The sequence below is a fragment of the Schistocerca gregaria genome, chromosome 3 (genome assembly GCF_023897955.1).
Source record: "Schistocerca gregaria isolate iqSchGreg1 chromosome 3, iqSchGreg1.2, whole genome shotgun sequence".
In the NCBI taxonomy this organism is placed as follows: Eukaryota; Metazoa; Arthropoda; class Insecta; order Orthoptera; family Acrididae; genus Schistocerca; species Schistocerca gregaria.
Window position 1 is genome coordinate 611,958,207 of NC_064922.1, and position 21,095 is coordinate 611,979,301.

General features: G+C 38.8%; 1 protein-coding gene across 1 annotated transcript in view; it reads left to right on the plus strand.

The window, feature by feature from the left end:
* The first annotated feature begins 1,399 nt into the window (after positions 1 to 1,399).
* The window catches only part of LOC126356191 (palmitoyltransferase Hip14), a 129,978-nt gene continuing 110,282 nt past the window's right edge, over positions 1,400 to 21,095 (plus strand). Inside the window, exons 1-5 of the mRNA XM_050006973.1 lie at positions 1,400 to 1,669; positions 1,761 to 1,886; positions 1,973 to 2,172; positions 10,828 to 11,037; positions 20,121 to 20,283. Coding sequence (XP_049862930.1) covers positions 1,616 to 1,669; positions 1,761 to 1,886; positions 1,973 to 2,172; positions 10,828 to 11,037; positions 20,121 to 20,283 — 753 coding nt within the window. The 5' untranslated portion in view covers positions 1,400 to 1,615. The remainder of the gene's footprint in view (positions 1,670 to 1,760; positions 1,887 to 1,972; positions 2,173 to 10,827; positions 11,038 to 20,120; positions 20,284 to 21,095) is intronic.

Sequence of the window (21,095 nt, forward strand, 5' to 3'; positions counted from 1 at the left end):
GACCACTCAGGATATGCATCACGTTCTCTTCACCGATGAGTGTCTCATATGCCTTCAACCAGACAATCGTTGGAGACGTGTTTGGAGGCAACCCAGTCAGGCTGAACGCCTTAGACACACTGTCCAGAGAGTGCAGCAATATGGAGGTTCCCTGCTGTTTTGGGGTGGCAATATTTGGGGCTGATGGTCATGGAAGGCGCCATAGTGGCTGGAGTGGCCAGCATGTTCTACAGACATGAACCTTATCGAACATGCCTGGGATAGATTGCAAAGGGCTGTTTATGGACAATGTGACCCACCAACCACTCTGAGGGATCTACGCCGAATCGCAGTTGAGGAGTGGGACAATCTGGACCAACAGCGCCTTGATGAACTTGTGGATAGTATACTAAGACGAATACAGGTATGCATCAGTGCAAGAGGACGTGCTACTTGGTATTAGAGATACTGCTGTGTAGAGCAATTTGGACCACCGCCTCTGAAGGTATTGCTGCAGGGTGGTACAACATGCAGTGTGTGGTTTTCATGAGGCATAAAAAGGGCGGAAATGATGTTTATGTTGATCTCTGCACAGGTTCTGGAACTCACGGTGATGCAAAACTTTTTTGATGTGTGTGTATTAAATTCATAATGATTGTCATCACGTGTTTTGTGCATACTTTCGGAGTTAATTGTTTTATATTTTTTAATAAAACTCCACGTCTCTATGGTTCCAACTTACAGGTATATTCACTGAAGCTTGCTAAGTCCAGTTTCAGCACGTTCATTTCCGTGTCTGCTCAACATTTCTCCATTGTCACTTCACTACTGTCACAATTAATTTTAAAATGTGATTGTGTCCAATTGACAAACGTGTGATATTAAGCATGACGTAACATATTTTCATCGCTCGAACTGAAGAGGCGATTACCGGTCAAACGATGTGGACGGTATACACATTCTTTTCCTGTACGAGATTTACAATTTTTATACTGGTTTCTTTCGCTCCTTATTTACAATTAAAAAAGGAGAATATACTTCCTGTCACTCCACAAGTGTTTACCCATTCGTTCGATGTGGACGTACACACTTTTTTCCTTTCCATAATTTATCCATTTTATACTGTGTTTTTGTTCCTTATTTATAATTACAGAGGGGAATGTGTTACCTGTCACACTGACTATTAAATTTGTACACAATTTTTACATCGTCGTTTATGATTGTGTCAACAAAACTACTGTTAACTAAATTATCACGCGGCGCCCTCTATACTCAGATGCCAATTCTATGTGTTGAGCTACACATATTAATTTAGTTTCGATTTAGTGAATTATGTGGGAAGATAGCTATTTTATACATTGAAGAGAGATAGTAATTTTTTCCCGGCTTGTTCATTACTACTTCGCTGCCGTCAGGGTAGATGCGAGTGGTACATCTTTGTGTTGATGACAACTCAAAGACGTTGGTGTAGGATAAGAGGATTGAATGAGGCTATAGGTGTTTTGAGGTTGTTGGTAGGATGGTGGTCGTGTTATGACATACTTTGCAATAAACATGACGTCCAGTTGTCGTGTTATTTTGCGATTCCCATCACTCTCACTTTTCCTATAGTTATCTTTGTAAATAATTAATAATAATGATGTCCGGCGAAGTTGACCCCACTTGTAATCCCGTTCACTTTGTGACACAGGCAAGTTTCATTCGCATGTTTCGGAAATAGTGAAGTTTGTTTTATGTTTGTGTTAGTGTTCGCCTACATAAAAAGTGATCTATATTGACAGGATGCTTGCAAGCCAGGGCCTACGTACAGAGGTGATCAAAGCGAAGCTCATACGATTTTTCAAGAGCCTGTTACAGCTGTGACGGAGCAAGATTGCAGTGGATTTGATATAGTTAAAGCAACACAGGTACACATGTAAAATCGGATACACTAGTCAGAACTAAAGTACATTATATATGTTACTAGTTATCAATTATAGTCTCACTTTTGCAGTACGGGTCGTTGGCGCGCTGCCACGAGCTTATTGAAGGCGGCTATGATGTTAATCAGCCAGACAGTGAAACTGTCACATTACTCCACTGGGCGGCCATCAACAACCGAAGAGATATCATACGGTATTACATAAGCAAAGGAGCTGTTGTAGATGCAATTGGAGGTGAACTTGCTGCGACTCCTCTACACTGGGCCACAAGGTACATGTTCAGACAGATAACTGTATGCATCTTGAACATGGCACAAAATTTGATTGGAAGCGACTGACATAACTGAATATTACAAATACAATTTCTGTATTTGGTATCTCCCTACCAGATATTACCTTCTGGCACCCAGCACATCTGTCTTGTGAGGTATAGACAAATAGATGTCAAAACACTTAAGTGTCATTTAAAGAAGATACGTCATGAGGAGAATGTTGTGTCAAGTGCTGTCATCATAAGTTACTGCATAATGGGGGGAAAAAACTTGCTACTCTTATGACTGAGATCTGAGACTACTTGAGTATTAGAACTGAGTCACAATACAACTGTTTGACTTTGGACCTCACTTTGGTGCATGTGAAAGTGGGATTTGTTGCATTGCAATCTGTTTGTAGAAGTTTAAAATTTGCCATCAGGAGCATTGAATGCCATTGGTATGTCCCAAAGTACAATTAGATGATTGTGGAGTATCAAATAATAGAAAATATTAAAGGAAGATAATTATGGACAATGCAAGGGGCAGTTATCTACCCTTTCTCACATTATTGTGGAATTTGTTGCAGGCTGCAATCCAACTCCAATTAGGTACGTGTTCCGTAATAATTCAAAATATCATCATAAAAGTATGGAGTCACGTGGGACAGAGGTTAATACATTGAGCTCCCCCTCAGGAGTGATATTAAAGTGCTCATCTGGACATCAATATTTAGAGATTTCATGGCTTCCCTAAACTTAATTGGGGAATGTCGGGGTGGAAGCTGAACGAAATCTACATGTAGTTGTATGCTAGAAATAAAAGTATTGATGGGGCAGAGATGGCATGAAAGGAAAATGGCATTTATAAATACATGGTTGAAATTGTTCTTTACAGGCCTCAAGACCAGAAAATTAGATTCTCTGACCTAAAGTCCTGTCATGTAAAATTACCATTTGGATTCTTTCTCATAATGAAAAACATGAGCATACTGACCAAATTCTGTATCCTTTATGTTGCCTATACATACTTAAATTTGACTGATCACACCTGGAATTTATTTGAAAGACACATTGTAATCAGGCCAGCCACAGCTAGAGAAGATCCTCTTGAAGAGTGAACAAGAACTCCCCAGTCTCATTAAGACCATGACCCAAGATTGCTGGTAGTCTGTTTTGATCAGACTTATGCCTATGTCACTGATTTTTGAGTTGTCACTCTGCTGGAAAACTAAATAAATAAAATTGACTCCACAAATTCAAGGAACAGCTATGTAAAGTTTACTCCAACATTGTAGTCTAAAATAAAATAGATCATTGTATTATGTCAAGTGAATTAAAGGCTTATTCTTATATATTGTGGTGTCTCACCTGATTATTTTTCCCAGTGTGTTGCTTTTCTTCTCTTTTGTCATCATGTTTTAATTCTTAGGACTTGAATTAGCAGTCTCACATCCTTCGTGTCAGCCAGGATGCATTACAAAAAATCAATCATGCAAAACCCGACTATTGCTTCTTTTGATACGACATCATAGAAATTGTGGATCAAAGCCATGCTGTAGATGCAGTATTTGTCAACTAGGCATTTCGAACAGCATTTACTCAGTAGTGCACCTGATCTTCTTGAAGAAAGTGTGTGTGAGTGAGTGAAATGCAGGAAGCTGAACATTGTAAATGTCGAAATTGTGTATTTCACGGAAAAAACGAAAAAAAGCGTGGCATTGTAGGGTTATATCATCAGTGAGTTACAGTTGAAATTATACAACTCGCTCAAATAGGGTATGAGATGGAGTGATCACGTAGACTCAGTTGTTAGTAAAGCAAGTGACAGACTTCAATTTGTTGGTAAGACACTGGGGAAATACAGTCTTTCATTGAAGAACATTGCTTGCAAAACACTTGTGGGATGCATTGTAGAGTACATCTCAAGTTTGTGGAAACTATTCCGCATATGAATGTCAAGATGTATTGAATATATGCAAAGGAGGACTGTACAAATGGTCACAGGTTTGTTTGACCCATGAGAGAGTGGCATAGAGATGCTCAAAAATTTTAAACTGACAGGCATTTGGCAATAGATACCAAATATCCCGCAAAAACCTACTTTCCTATTTTCAAGAACCAGGTTTGAATGTGAAATTTAGAAAATAATACAACCTGTACATTTCCTTCTCACAGGGAGTCCAAAGAATCATTTGAAGAACACTACACAGGCCATTTGTGGAGATCTCCATGTAACCTGATCTGTAATCTATTTGACATACTATATCACTCACTATACGTCCTTGCTTTAGATAGAACCCCAACTAGTCTTAATGACTTGTGGGGGACAGTTTATTATGGATGAGGTGTGCTTCTCAACAGTTTTATCTCTCAAGGAGTACAGCACATTACATTACTGCCATCTTTGTGGTAGCAAGATGCTACCAGGCAGACGATTCTCATTCAGTTTCTTACAAGAGTACAAGAACAAATAATAATTTGCTATCTGTCAGCATCTCTGTTGAGAAGACTGCATTGATCTACATAAACTTTTTCTCTCCCCACTGAAAATGTATTGGTAGTGTAAGAAGTATTTTAATTTAACTTTGAAGAAACATTAAATAAATTTTGCAAAACATTTTTTCTTATGCAATGACCACACATATTGTTAAGAAGGGGACAGTATGACATAATCATAAATTCTGATTAATTCACACTTTGTGGAATAATCCTGGGTGAACGGTGGAAAGTAGTTTACTTGTGGAATAATCCTGGGTGAACGGTGGAAAGTAGTTTACTCAGGACACACAGTTAAAACACTATAAATAGATTTTTCCTTTACTAGGAGTCACGATCAGTTAGAGTGGATGCTGCGTGGAAGGGTGACTAACATTTGGGAGGGGAATGCTTAATTTAATGCAAGGTGCACTGCAGTGCCTCAAGAAAAACAAGAGCCATGCATAAAAAATAAAAATTCCTATACCAAAGCAAAAGCAGTTCGGAAAATTGTTATGCATTAATTGAATAAACTCTGTGAGGTAAATAATATTCAGATTGCTGATGACAGTAACTGCAAGATAGATGATGGAATGAAGTCATTGGCCAGCAAATTTAATAACTTTTTCATAACAGTAGCAGAAAAACATCTGAGACAAAAAAATGAGCGCTCAAAAGCGGATCCACTAGATTTATCTGGAAACATTGGTATACTCCGCCAACAAACATAAGTTTTTCCTATTCAGCTGTTAAAGTGATTGCAAAAATTATTGTTACTGAAAAAGCTGTAACTCTTCTGTCTATTGTTCTGTTTCAGCCAAAACACCAAAAATTATTGTTACTGAAAAGCAGTAACTCTTCTGGCTATTGTCCTGTTTCAGCCAAAACACATTTTAACATATATTCAGTTTAGCATTCATAAAAGATTCTCTGCAAAGAAAGCAATATACATTGCTGTGAACTCGGTTAGAATAGAATAAACAAGAAAAAATACCGTCTTTGCATTATCCATGATTTTGCCAAGGCCTTTGATTACGTAAATCAAAATGGTGATAAGGGAACTAAAATGGGCATTAAAGAGAGCCCTGTGGATTGATGAAGTTTTATTTTAACAATAGAAATTAGAGGGTCACTTGAACGTATGATACCACAGGACTATAACAAAATTAAAAATGGGAGAACATTAAATGTTGTGTCCATTGAGGTACGTTACATCACTCGATTCTCACCTTGACATAAATAAGTAATTCACTAAAGATATGAGAAGGATCATCAGAATCTGTGATGTCTGCTAATGATAAAGGGTGCAAACAAGTCCATACTAGGAGGATAATGTGAGACACTCGAAAATAGGTTCACAGCAAACAGTTTAATTCTCAATCTTACGAAAACTCGTGCTACAGCATTCTAAATAAAGGAAAATAATGTATAGGTACCAGCAACTCTTGATGAAACATAAACAATTGAAGGAGTGAAGGTAACAGTTTACTGAACAGTAGAGGCAGGAGTTTTGATTGGTGGAGTAGGTGAGGGGAAAAATGTTAAAATGAGCGTGCCACAGTCCAGCTGCCCACCAGAGTGAGTGAAAGGTCATTGTCAAACTGTGCCAAAGGCCACCCAGTGGCAGAACATGCTGCTCAAAACAACATGCTTGATTTTAACGACTTTCACAACATGTGCCATCACCCCATGCCCCTCCCCCAAAAAACCAGGAGGAAGATTGAGAAAGGGCAGTTGATGGCTGGGAAGGCCAAAACATCATATATGGAAGATAGGGATAGGTATTTGACCTCTCTCAGAAGGCATCACCTGTTCGTATCCTATATGCCAGTGAAATTTGGGAAGTAGTCGAGAAGATAACATCACAATTGCAGAGCTTCGTAAATAGGTGTCCCCAATGCATCACGAATATCTGGTGGCCAGAAAAAATAAGTAATGCAAAGCTTTGGAGGAAAACAAATCAGGTAATACAAGAGAGAAAGAGGATGGCTAGGACTTACATCGAGAAAGCCAGACAGAACAATTGAGAAGACATTGGAATGGAATCCCCAGGGAACAAGGAAAAGAGGCAGGCCTACAGGTACATAGAAGAGGACAGTGGAAGAGAAATTGAGGAGAGTTGGAAAGACCTGGGCAGACTTGAGGGAAATGACCAAAGACAGATGGTAGCCAAGGTCTCCTGGATGCCCTATACTACCATAAGGACCAAAGGTAATAAGTCATAGGAATCTGGCACCAGTAAGTTCCCTCTGTCCACAGGCAGGAGGGATGTGCACAGCTGGTGGGGGATTTGGAGGGGGGGGGGATAGGGAGTGACGACAGAGGAAGGGGATCCTGTAGGGAATATTGTGTGGGTACAGGTTGAGTGGCAGGGTGAATACGGGTGTGGGTCAGAGGCCAGGGGGATTATGAGATTGAAGGATGTGTTGCAACATCGTCTCCCATCTGCGTAGTGCATAGAGGCTGTTGTTAGAGAGAGAGAGAGAGAGAGAGATAGAGTGAGTGTGAGGGGGGAGGGGGTCCTGATGACATATGTTGTGGAAAAGTCATTGAAATCAAGCATGTTGTTTTCAGTAGTGTGTTCTGCCACAACCAATTGTGCTCTTGGGCACGATTGAGCAGTGGCCATTCATTCAAGTGAATAGCTGGATTGTGACATGCTTGTATTAGATGACAACATTTCGATATCTATGTATATTTTCTGCAAGACTCAGTACAGTGAATGACAAAGGGTACTTCAAACATAACCTTGCTCTATTCCATTCACATATAGAATGAGGAAAAATGACGGCCCATATGAGTCATGTGTGCTCTTACCTCTCTTATTTTATTCTCATGATCCCTGTCTAAAATACATGATAGAGGCAACACAGCTGTTGCACAGTCTTACTCGAATACTATTTCTCTGCATCTAACCAACCAGGTTTCTTGAGAACATCACCTGAAGATTCACCATTTTAAGTTTCCTGAGCACTTTTGTGTGGTGTAGATTGACCTGTTTAAGATCCTGCCAGTGCCCTCTAATTTCATTTGAGGTGTCTGTTAAGTCTACATGATAATGACTCTATTTGCCTTCCATTCTATTGATTTCATGTGTCTGTCCCATTTTGTATCAGTTCACAATATTATTCCCAGGTACTTAAACAAAATGACAAGCTCCAAAAGACATTGTAACTGAATGCTATCAGATTCTTTCTGCTTGTTATAGGTGTTATCTTGTGTTTATCCACATTTAATAATGCTGTTATTCAGTACACAGCCTCTTTAGGTTAGCAGCTGCCTTAGGGAATCAAAAACTCATGAAGTGACACTCTAACAACTGCATTCTGCTCACTTTGGCAGAAAGAAAATGGAAGAAATACAGAAAACCCTGAGCATTTAGACAATTTTCATTCTCTAGCGAAATGTAAATGGATTCAGAACATTTGCAGAGAAACTGTACTTAAACCACAGGATAAATCCATGAATCTTCTGGTGCCCCCTTGCGCTCAACCATTATAGCCTCCATAGAAAATATGACACACAGTGGAGAAGCAGATTCTGTAGTGGCTACTTTTATTAATGTTATATACTACTATCTGTAATTCTAGTGAGCATGAATTTTAACAATACTGAACAGAGAATTCACTACTGCATGCATGCTTTGCTTCCCTCATCATTGCTTTGTGGAACATTCATGATATGTATTGCAGTTGCTACTTCCCACACTGGATATACCTGTCATACTCAGTCATAGTTGAAGGTTTTCACATGGGTTCTTATGAAATGCAAATTACTTTTTAGGGAAGGTGAATCCATAATAGGTTTACTTTGTGGATCGTTTCTCTTTGAAGCAATTGAATTTGTATTTTAAGATTTGGAAAGCAATATGCTACTGCTTACTGGTTTGGCGGGCAGGTACACGGAGCATGGAGAGTGAGTCATTGTCTTTTCCTTGAATGCCCTCTGACAGGAAACTGTGTTTCCTTTATTCAGTTTGTTCTGCCAGATGGTTGAATGCGGATCTGTTTGGGCTTGTTGCCAGATTCTGTCTGCGTGAAAATGGACATAAAAATGGAGTGATGAGTTTGTGTGAAATTTTGTTTTAAAACCAGGAAATCAGCTTCTGATATGTACAAGCTGTTAAAAACAGCCTTTGGAGATAATTGTACGTGTCAGTCAAATGTTTTTGTCTGGTTCAACAGATTTAAAAAGGCCACAAATCATTTGAAGGTTAACCACGGTCCGGCTGTCCTTCCACCTCAAAAACAAATGAAAATGTTGTGAAAGTTTGTGACTTAATGCACTCTGATTGTCGACTTATAATAATTATGTAGATGGCTGATGAACTTAATTTAAGTCTCTGTGCAGTTCAGTCAATTTTAACTGAAGATCTGAACATCTGCCGAGTGTCTGCAAAATTCATTCCAAAAGTGTTGTCAGGTTACCAGAGACAATATGAACTTGAAGTGTGCCAAGAAATGACTAATCAGACTAAAAATGACCCAGATTTGTTAAATAGGGTAATTACAGGTGACAAATCGTGGGTATATGTATATGATCCTGAAACCAAAGTGCAGTCTTTGGCAGTGGAAGACTCCAAGTTCACCATGACCCAGAAAGAATCGCAAAGTCAGTCGAAGGTGAAGACAGTGTTGGTAATTTTTTTTCGATTCTACCGGTATTGTGCGTTATCAATTTACCCCTGGAGGACAAAAAATTAACCAGGAATACTACAAATGTGCCCTTGAGAGTTTGCGCGAAAAGGTGCGGGAGAAAAGGTGTACATTGTGGAAAGACAGGAGTTGGGTGCTACACCATGACAATGCTCCAGGTCACCATGCCTTCTCCATCGTTGAGTTTTTGACCAAATTCAAAATTCCTGAGCTTCAACAACTGCCATATTCCCCTGATTTGACCCCTGCAGACTTCTACCTGTTTCCTAAACTAAAATTTTCAGTGAAAGGGAAGCAATTTGACTCTATTGAAGACATCCTGGCAAATATGGAGAGTGTCCTTAACACACCTCAGGAAAATAAATTCCATGAATGAATGTTTCCAAAAGTGGAAACACTGTTGGAGTTGGTGTGTTCTGTCAGAAGGGGACTATTTTGAAGGAGATGCATCGCAGTACCATGTAAATATCACCATTGTACAATTACAAGCCCATTCCTAAAACTTTCCAATTTCACCTCATATGTTCACCTAGATTCAATAAAAACATGTCAAAAATTCTGCATTATCATCGTAATCAGGAAATGGATTTGTATAAACTTGTAATATATCTCAATGAAAGTGAAGTGCAGTTCCTGCAGAACATATAGATCCAAGACCTGTTGTTATACATAGAATAGTATGAGTGTGTGACAGTTTTTGAAATGTGAGATTAAGAATGTATTGTGTGTGTAATATGGCTATTCTGCTCCTTGCTATCCCATACTCGTGCCCAAGTGAATCCTAAAGTATTTTGAACGAATTATACATCTGTACATTCCTGTGTCATGAGTTCTGAAATATCTTCCTGTGACATAGTTGTGAATGTGTTTTGGAATATTTGCATTTCTTTCCCAAACAGTTTTGTAAATATGAACGTCCTCTCCCCCCTCCCCTCCAATCATTATGAAACTGGATGAGTTTGTTAACTTTATTGTGACAACGACTCTAGATGGGGTTGTGCAACCAGTGTTGGTATTACGTACATTTTATCTCAATTGAGGTATCATCTTGTAATATGTTTTATTTTTGTTAATGCATGAAAAAATCTCTTTGTGCAGTTCTGTCTCAGTTACTGTTATTAACATTGAAAAAATTGCCAGAAAAAACTTGTGTGTATTTTTTAAAATTTTTTTAAAAACTATTACAATGGGAAGTCCAGGGAGGAATAACAGATTGCTACTCACCGCATAGAGGAGGCACTGAGACGCAGACAGGCACATTGAAAAAGAACACTAGAAATATCACATTCAAATAAGTGGAGTCAGCCCACAGTGGGCTGTAGGGTCAAGAGTCAGTGGCCATGTGTGTGGGATATTTGTTTCTTTGACTTTTTTGTGTTTTTTATATCTGAAGAAGGACCTTGTCTAAAAGCTAGAAGTATTTCTAGCATTCTTTTCCTTTGAGCCTGTCTGATCCAACACCTCCTCTATGTGGTGAGTCACAATTGTTGTCATTTACAAAAAGTCTGTTTCATTGAACTGTATTTCAGTATGTTTGTGTCAGGCAGGGCCACCTCGGTACAGTGACATTGCTTATGCAGTACGGAGCAGACCCCTCATTACGTGATGGAGAAGGATGTTCCTGTATTCATCTGGCAGCTCAGTTTGGTCACACAGCAATTGTTGCATATTTTATAGCAAAAGGTGTCAACATGAATATGCAAGACCGTAATGGAATGACTCCCCTTATGTGGAGTGCGTACAAAGTTACAAGGTGAGTGTCTCTCTCTCTCTCTCTCTCTCTCTCTCTCTCTCTCTCTCTCTCTCTCTCTCTCTCTCTCTATATTGTTTTTTTCCTTCTATTGTTTATTGGTGTTCGATGTCTCAGAGTAAGGGGTTCACTCTCTCCCGGACCACATCTCCAGTGCTACGTCTATGCCTTGCCCCTCATCCACAAAGGAGCATCAAGCTTTCCTAGAGAAGATAGCCCACTACCATAAATTCCTGCAAGGGGCTGCCATATCCCCCCCCCCCCCCCCCCTTTCCTGATGTGTGCCTTTTTATGTGAAAGTGCTGGAGCCCAGATTGCAAATGTGCTTTTCTGGGTGTTGAAATTGAAACTACTCTTAGCCCCTTGTTAGGTCCACCATTCTTTCCTCAACCAGTTCTTCCATCTTACCAAAATAATATGTAAAGTGTTTCACCTTAAAGGAATATTTGTGATATCACAAGTCTGTAGTATGTCCAAAGTTATGGAAAATTTAATATTTTAGTAATGATAAATCAGCTGATGTGTTTCGGCTAGAGTTGTGTGTGTAAAACAAGGTCTTTTGACCCCCAGCATCAGGAATGAACATTGCTTTTGAAAGCAGTCTTTTAATTGAATTTTAATATTGCTCCATAGCTTCCTACATTTTTATATGTGACACAGTTTTGGATTTAGCTAAATTAATAGCTCCCCTTTGTAACCTGTTATTATATAATGGTTTAAATGGTCATAGATTCTCATTTCGTGTAGCAAAATAGGGGTGATGAATTTAATTGATTTCAACATTCAAAATGTGGCTTTCTTACAGGAAGCCTAGATTACAGTTTCAGGATTGCATGGTATCTATGGAATCAGCAAGCAGTCAGCAATGTTGTGCTGTTGTTATAAACATGTCTTAGTGTAAAAATGGATTTTACCTGATATTCGTTTAGATTAATATCAAGGAACCTGTTGTCAGATGTCACAATTAACTTTACTTCAATAATCGATCTTTAAATTGTATCTCAACTTTCATCTGGCAAGCTAAATTCGTCTCTCTCTCTTTTTCAGAAACACTTTTCATTGTGTTGCCAGTCTGCATTTTATATGATCTCTACTTTGGTCATCATCAGTAATTTTGCTGCTCAAATAACAAAATCCATCTAGTACTCTCAGTGTATCATTTAAAACTCTAATTCTTTCAGCTTGTCTGATTTAACTTGACAGTATTCCACTACCCTTAACACTAGGCGCAATATGGAGCCCCTTAGGCAGATAGCTTTCAGGGCTGGAAAAAAAAGCCAATGTGCACTCAGTATGTCTGCTGGGCAGTCTCATCCGGGATGTGGAGGCGACCTTGCCTGCAGCTATCAAGCATGCAGAGTGCAACCATATGCAAGTTGTGGTTCACGTAGGCACCAACGATGCCTGTTGCATGGGTTCTAAGGCCATCCTAAGTTCTTACCAGCAGCTGGTGGAGTTGGTGAAGACTGCTGGTACCACGCAGAGCACACAATTTTCAGCATTGTTGCCATAGTTGATCAGGGTCCTTTGATTTAGAGCCAAGTAGAGGGTCTGTACCAAATGCAGATTTCTAGACCTACATTATCTTGTGGGGATTTGCAGGACACCTCTTGATAGGTCAGATGTGCACTACATGAAAGAAATGGCTACTCTGGTAGCAGAGTATTTATGGAGTCCACATGAGGTTCTTTTTTTTTTTAGGCTAGACAGTAGTTCAAGGTGCTCTGATGAACACTTGCCAGTGAATACACAACAGGGGAAGTTGGACAGCATTCTGAAGAAAGAAATTTCAGCCATCAAAATTTTAGCAGTAAACTATCTTAAGTGTTTGTAATAAAGTTCCCAAATTTACTGCTGTCCAGGAAAGTTATCGCACTCAAATTATGCTTGGGACTGAGAGCTGGCTGAAACCTGAGGGGGAACGCTCTGTAGGAGTTAGTGAGTCATGGAAATTATATTGGAAAGACAAATTAGAGGTCATAGGAAGGGGAGCGTTCATTGCAGTTGACAAAAATATTCTCTCCATTGAGGTCAAAGTTGAGTGTGAAAGTTCTCTGTTTGTGTATAACAGGTCTAGGTGAAACTAAGTTAATTGTTCGCTGTGACAGCTCTAGAGTCATTCAAAGAACGTCTGTGGTCAGTAGCATGTGAATATCCAGATCATGCAATACTGGTTTGAGGCGACTTTAACCCACCGATTATAAACTGCGATGACTATGGATTCATTGGGGGAGGGTGGGCAAGGTACAGACAGAAGGATGTGTGAAATACTTTTGGACCTGTTTTCTGTAAACTGTCTTGAGCTGATAGCTCAGCAGCCCACACACAGTGGAAATAACATATACCTTGTAGCTACAAACAGGCCATACCTTATTGACAATGTTAGTACAGAAACGGGGATTAGCGATCATGATGTCATAGCAACTATGATTACGAAAGTTGGTAAACCAGTCAAGAAGGTTAGGGGAGTGAAACTTCCTGGCAGATTAAAACTGTGTGCCGGACCGAGACTTGAACTAGGTCCCTTTTGCGGGCAAGTGCTCTATCAACTGAGCTACCCAAGCTCAGTTGGTAGAGCACTTGCCCGCGAAAGGCAAAGGTCCCGAGTTCGAGTCTCGGTCCGGCACACAGTTTCAATCTGCCAGGAAGTTTCATATCGGCGCACACTCCGCTGCAGAGTGAAAATCTCATTCACGCTAGGGGAGTGTTTCTGCTAGATATGCAGTTGTTAGGATCTCACATAGACAGTGAATTGACATCACTTAGTTCCAGGTGGATGCAATTATGAGTGAACTATGGATGAAGGCTGACAGGCTGATTTCATATTTCTAGATTTCTGGAAAGCATTTGACATTGTGCCCCATTGCAGGATGTTAACAAAGGTACTAGCATATGGAATAAGTTCACAGATGTGTGAGTGGCTTGAAGACTTCTTTACTAATAGAACCTCAGTATGTTGTCTGTGGCAGTGAGTGTTCATCAGAGACAAGGGTATCATGAGGAGTGTCCCATGGAAGTGTGATAGAACCACTGTTGTTCTCTATGTACATAAATGCAGCAGCCTGCAGTTGTTTTCTAATGGTGCTGTGATGTACGGCAAGATGCTGATGATGAGTGACTGTAGGAAGGTGCAAGATGACTTAGACAAAATTTCTAGTTGGTGTGATGAACGACAAGTAGCTCTAAATGTGGACAAATGCAAGTTAATGTGGATGAGCTGGAAAAACAAACGGTCATGTTCGGAAACAGAGTTACTGGTGTCCTGCTTAACATTATTAAGCGACATGAAATGGAACAAGCATGTGAGAACTGTGTTATGGAAGGCAGATGGTTGACCTCAGTTTATTTGGAGAATTCTCATAAAGAGTGGTTCATCTGTAAAGGAAACTGCATTAGGACACTGGTGCGACCTATTCTTGAGTACTGCTCAAGTATTGTGGTCTGCTAGATTTGTTACCGGTAGTTTCGAGCAACACGTAAGTGGTACGGAGATGCTTTTGGAATTCAAAAGGGAATGCCTAGAGGAGAGGTGGCATTCGTTTTGAAGAACACTATTGCGAAAAATGAGAGAAGTGGCATTTGAAGCTAACTGCTAAATGATTCTACTGCCGCCAACATGCAGTGCGCATAGGGACCACAAAGATAAGGTATGAGAAATTAGGGCTCATATGGTGGCATATAGACAGTCGTTTTTCCCTCACTCTGTTTGTGAGTGCAATAGGAAAGGAAATGACCAGTAGTAGTAGTAGTAGTAGTAGTACAGGGTATCCTCCGCCATGCGCCTTATGGTGGCTAGCAGGTTATCTATGCAGATGTGTCCATGTTTTATTATTGTTGATGTCTTTTTCTGCCTGTAAGAGAATTACAGCGTCATCAGAGAACAGTTTTATGGGAAAAGATACAACCACAACTGTATCTTGAGAATATCTTTATTGTCCTGCATAACTAGTTTTGGAGGCACATTACTGCCATCCTCAGGCCCCACCACTGCAAAAGAGAATTAGAATTCCTTGGCGCATTTATTGCGGCATCATTGTTGCTAGTACATGTGGGCTAGCTTTCCTTAGGGATTACTCCCAACACCATGTTGTCTCCAATCAACTTTTAATTTATTCTCCCTGAATTTTTATCCCTTTACACATTTCTCCTTGGTTTCCTTCACAGATTACTCAATGTTCAGGTTCGAATAACTCTTGAGCATAGGTTACGACTGTGTCACATTCCATTCCCTTTAATGTTCTTTGACTCTTCTAGCTGCAATCTGGTTTTTATATGAGTTTTAGTACACGCCCACCAGTAAACTAAAAATGGCTGCCTCTTTGTAGCCCACTAAAGCACAACAGAATGAAATACCCGATAAATACAGCCCTTTAGCAACAAGTGAAGGAACTGCTTCCACATTGCAAGACAAAGCAGTTGTACTGAAATGCTATGTCTGTCTCATGCAACAGGTACATTTTCTCCTGTGTCAGGTGTGAGCATAGTAGAAAATCCAGTACCCTTGCACCAGTATGGCATACGAACCCCATTCTCCACGTATTAAGGACATGTTTATCAACTAGTGAACACAAACCTCATTTAAATGTAAGAGACAGTTTTACATTGACAGATAAAGAATTATGTGAAAAATAAGCTCTGCGCATCACAGTGTGGGAAATGGTTGTCATTTATCATTAATTTTGACATAAATGTGAAGGAAGTAATTATATATATCCTTTACAACTACTCTAGTACAAAACTAGGTGACTGTAAGACATCACTGGATGACATGTCAGTGTTGCTGTTGTGGTCTGGTGCATCTCTCAGTGCTAATCCACCCTGTGCAGGCCTCTTCATCTAGTTGTGAATGGCATCCAACTGGCTTACTGTGTTCAGCCCATGGTCTCCCTCTACAATTTTTACTCACTGTACTTCCCTCCATTACCAAATTAACTGTTCACCTTCCATTACCAAATTAGCTGTTCCTTGACATCTCAGCATGTGTAATAATAACCAATCCGTTTATTCCGTCAAGTTGTGCCATTAATTTCTTTATCCCCAGTTCTGTTCAGTATCTCTTTACTAGTTATCTAGTCTGCCTGTCTAAGCTTCAGCATTCTTTTGTAATTCCACATTTCAAAAGTGATTACTGTACTTTATTTCCTGATGAACACTTTATGGTATTGGTGTAAGCTGCATATTTGGTATTTGTTATTCAGAGTAGATTCTGAATGATTTGCTGTCATATTTCTTTGACATTGGACTCAGAATATTGGACAGCATTCAGTGGACAGAATTACTTCCAAGGACACACTTCACAGTATTAAACTTTCTAATTACATTCCTAAGTGACATGTGGACTCCTACCCATACTGCTTCTTATTACACATAAAAGAAAATGATAAAAAAGTCCATTCAATGGGAAGCAATTTATAATGGACACTGAATTTATTATGCTTTAACTCCAGAGAAAATGCTCCTATGATATGTAAAGTTGTGCGAACCACAACAACTTCTCTATTAAATATAAATAAAGGTAAGTATGGAACCACACCCAAGGTGTCAGAGTTCTGCAAGAATTAGCTATTGTTGCTTTCAGATTCAGTATTGTTGCGCTAAAGAGATTCTAGTTTTTCTCAGCAAATACAAAACTAATGTTAACCCATAAATATTACGCTTTGGAACCCGATTCTACATGACCCACTCACCCATCATCAATAAGTTCATTCCCAAGCACTAAATCAGCAGGTGCCAAAACCACACTTAACTTGGATTGTGGGACATTCCCATACCATCCGTGCTGCTCTGGTCTGACAGAGATAAGTAAGGGGAGATCCGATAATTAAAGTACAGTATTGACATCTGTACCCTTACAGTGTGCATTCAGATTTTCTCCCCAGAATTTTCTCATCATATTTATTTATTTATTTATTGTGCCGAACCAGGTATCCATTTCACCAGTCTTCCTGTAACAAGCACAGTTTGGTTAATCTCTTTTAGTATTTGCCTGTTGGAATTTCTTTCAAATCAAGTGTTTGTTTCTAACTCTTCTCCATATATACCTCTAATTTTTTTTCTTTCCCATTTTCTCAGAGTTTATGATTCACAACAGTAGTTTAAAACATTACAAATAACTGTCCTTTTATTTACCAGTATCTGCATGATCACAGCGATTATTCTTTTTTACTCTTCGGACTTTTATTACCGCAAGTTACCATACTACCCAACTAGCAGGTCTCGTTTACTTCCTTTAGATTGCATTTCCTGTCTTAGTTTTGGTTCTCACATGTCTTTCTAATTTATTATGATCAATTTTGTTTTGTGTTTATCCTTAGCTTATGGGTGGTCACTGCAGAAGTAAAAATAGTTAATGTATAATCTGTGTCCATTACTGACTCTGCTAATATTTAAATATCACGGGCAGATCTAATGCACTGTGTTGGCTTGCCATTAATGCTTATCACTTTTTGATGTCTTTGCTGTTTCTGTCATATTTCCTATAAGCAAAATAAATAAATAAGGAAATTCCTCAATCTTCCAAACTAGTTTTTCTGAGGTACTAGCAAAAACTGTACAATATACTTTTCAACATGTGCGAAGGATGAGTAACCCTCTAGTACTTTATAAAGAATAAAATACAATTTTGGAAATTGGTGAGTTTGACTGATGATAAAGATGATCTGATCATAATTACTTACTGTTTTCTCATTATTAATTGCTACGTTTCAGAGCAAGATTAGTAAAATTTATAATTATACAATTAAGAAAGTGACACATTACGTTCTTAAAATGATATTGGGAGGGAGGGAGGGAGGGGGGGGGGTGGAGGGTTATGGGAAGTTTGTAAGTTGAGCCACCATGCTCATCTTGTTCATTGTGTGTGCGTATACCACTGAATGCATCTAATACTTGAGTGATTCTTTGCTCATTCCATTGCTTAACATAATATCCTTTGTATCTCTTTGTGGAGCACAGTCTCTACACCTGTTTGCATGTCGTAGATTGACATTGCATTGCAGTTGATTATTTGATATATAGTTAGAACAATAAAATGTGGCCCCGGTTTGTGAACCCATACAGTTTTCCACCAGCAACTTGTTGGATATGCTGTGTGGTAATCATAACTGAGTGACTTTATGTTCCTAGCATGTAAGTCTTGCACCATTTGCTTGGCTATGCAGCATAGTGAGCACAGACATTATTTTAAGCCCTTTCTTGGAGTTTCACTTTTGAAAATTATAAAAATTACAAGGAGGTATATTGACTGGCCAGTACTTGCCATCAGGAGATGAAATTCTAAGAAAAAAAGCTATCGTAGCTTTCAGGTCTGTTAGTTCCTTCCTCAGGGAGGGAAGAGGGACATGTTTGAGAAAGCTAGAAAGGACGGGCAGGTCACTCATACACCAGATCAAGAGCAAGACACATGATGCGCATACCAGGGCAGCAAAAGTGGAGCAGCTGATTTTGAGGAGAATTACTCTGAATGCGCTGACAGGCCCAGGGGCTGAAAGGTGGTGCATTTTGAACAGAGACAGCAGCTGTTGGAGGTAGTAGTTCCCAAAGGTAATTTATAGGTCAAGGAAAGAGTGAGTTAATGTCTGAGGATTGATTAGTTTGGAATGGAAGAGGAGATTGGTGGAAAGACAGATTGCAAGCTGAGATGAACTTCTAAGCTGAAGCTTGTAGGAGTAATACCAGAGTTTAAACATAGCTGAAGGAAAATTTCATGATACTGTTGGTCGCGGATTGAGTGGAGCTATCGAGGTCTAGCATTAGGGAGCATGATGAGGTGATGAAAAAAGGAGAGTTGCTATAAACAGAAAAGTAACACAAGCTGATGAGTTTCTGTATATGGGCAGACTAGCTGCTAGGATGACAATAGAGTGTAAAATAATAGTCACTAAATGCCCTTTAACAATCCCCAAGAATGAAATGCAACTATAAGGAGTAGGGAAAATGTCAATAAATGGAGAAAACCAGTACTTAAACGAGAAAAAATTGTTCGACAGTGCCACACAGTGGAAGTAGAAGTGGATTTTCAAACAGTAAGAGTATGTGCTGAACAGTGAAAGTAGATCGCCAGACAATGTGGATAGACTGACAAACAGTGGTTCTAACTTACCCCAGATAAGGAAATAACTTCCTAAAGCTTGGGATACTTTTTTGTACTTTTGTATGTGTCTTATTGTCAAGACTTAAACTTTCCTTCTGAAGGTAAGAATAATGCTCAGTTAATGAATGAAGTTTTCTGATTTTTGTGGTGACATGAAGAAAACTGTCCCAATCATTCAGCATTAGTTTCCTTCCCTAAGTGCTTCACACTTAAGGAAAGAATAAAGACATTATTGATTACAAATTCAGAAAAAAACACTATTTACTGTGCTACTGCTAAGAAGTAGGAATAATTCCTCTATTTCACATTAACCAATGTATAAAAAAGATTTTTCTGTGAAATACAAGCAGATTTGCCAAGAAAGATTGCAACCAAAGCCAGAGAAAAGGTTCTGAAACACATAAAGATAGATAAAAAAATTGAGAATATGGTGGTTATTGGAGTATAGTCATGGAGACAGCTTACAAAATTTAGTGAATCTATTTAAAATAAATGAGATCGAAATAGAAGATATACTTTAAAGTTTCCAACTGGTTGATAGTTTCATTTTTCTCGCGAGTATTTCAGCAACTGCCCATGTCATCTTCATCCAATGCAGTGAACAATTATTTTACATGTGCTGAACTTTCTATTCTATCAGAAAGAGAGAGAGAGAGAGAGAGAGAGAGAGAGAGAGAGAGAGAGAGAGTGTGTGTGTGTGTGTGTGTGTGTGTGTGTGTGTGTGTTGTTGTTGTTGTTGTTGTGAATTCACAGAGAGTGGGATTTTATATTTTTACATTTCAATGTTTATTTTGATGTAGCTCAGTATTAGGTAGGTACTGAAGGGTTCTGTTAAAATAGTATAAGACCATGAAAAAAGGATGGGTATGTGACTGAAAATCCTGAGTAAGACAGTTTGGTTTAGATTTTCTGAGATTATTGTTAATGTGTGTGCTTCTGACATTTAATTGACAGTTAACCAAAAGTAATAAATTTTCATGTTTGTATGTTGAAGCTTAGATCCAACTCGCCTGCTGTTGACCTTTGGAGCATGTACATCAATTCAGGACAAGCTACATGGTAATACTGCACTCCATTGGGCTATTCTGGCCCAAAATCATACTGCAATTAGTACACTTATTTTGCATGGTGCCAGTCTGGATATTACTAACATGCAGGTATGTGATATGTGATCTCTTTAATTGCAGGAAATGAATAGTATGAAACAACTGTGTAGTAGATTAGCTTATTACGATCATTGTATTTTGACGGGGCAGTGTTATCTGATTTTGTTTTGAGTACATTGTGAAAAATGTAACTATCCTGTCCATATAATAATACAGTGTCTAAGAAATTGGCAAATTATTATTATTATTATTATTATTATTAGTCGTAAAGCTCCCATGTGGAAGACGCTAAGTAAAGCTGGTTCACTTTCCGTTCTTCTGGTTCTTTTTATTTGCCCACCAGTTTTTCATTGTTTGCGAAAATTTAGTTCTTCTTTCTTCGCTCCATTTTGTTCCGGTTCTCGGTGCTTTTGTCTCTGGTTTAACCTCCTACTTTTCAACTTTTATTCTAAAATTGTTCCTTGCAGCTATTTCTTCTTTAGTAATTTTTGCTAATTCCAAATCTTTTTTAACTTTTTGGATCCATTCTCCTCCATTAACAAGAGAATCTACGTATTTTACAATTCTTTTTGTTAATCTGTGTTCAGGAAGTCTCATTATGTGGCCATAGAATTTAAGGCGTCTTTTCCTCATGTCTATCTCTATGTTAGAATATTCTTCAATTTTTGATGTTTTCTGTAATCTATATCCATTCTCGGTCCATCTTGGTCCCAAAATTTTTCTAATTATTTTTCTTTCTTCTTTCTTTAGATTTTCTAGATCAGTTTTCCTGTTTAGTGCCAAGGTTTCGCTGGCATATAACATTGATGGTTTAATGACTGTATTGTAATGCCTAATTTTTGCATTTAAAGATAAACATTTTT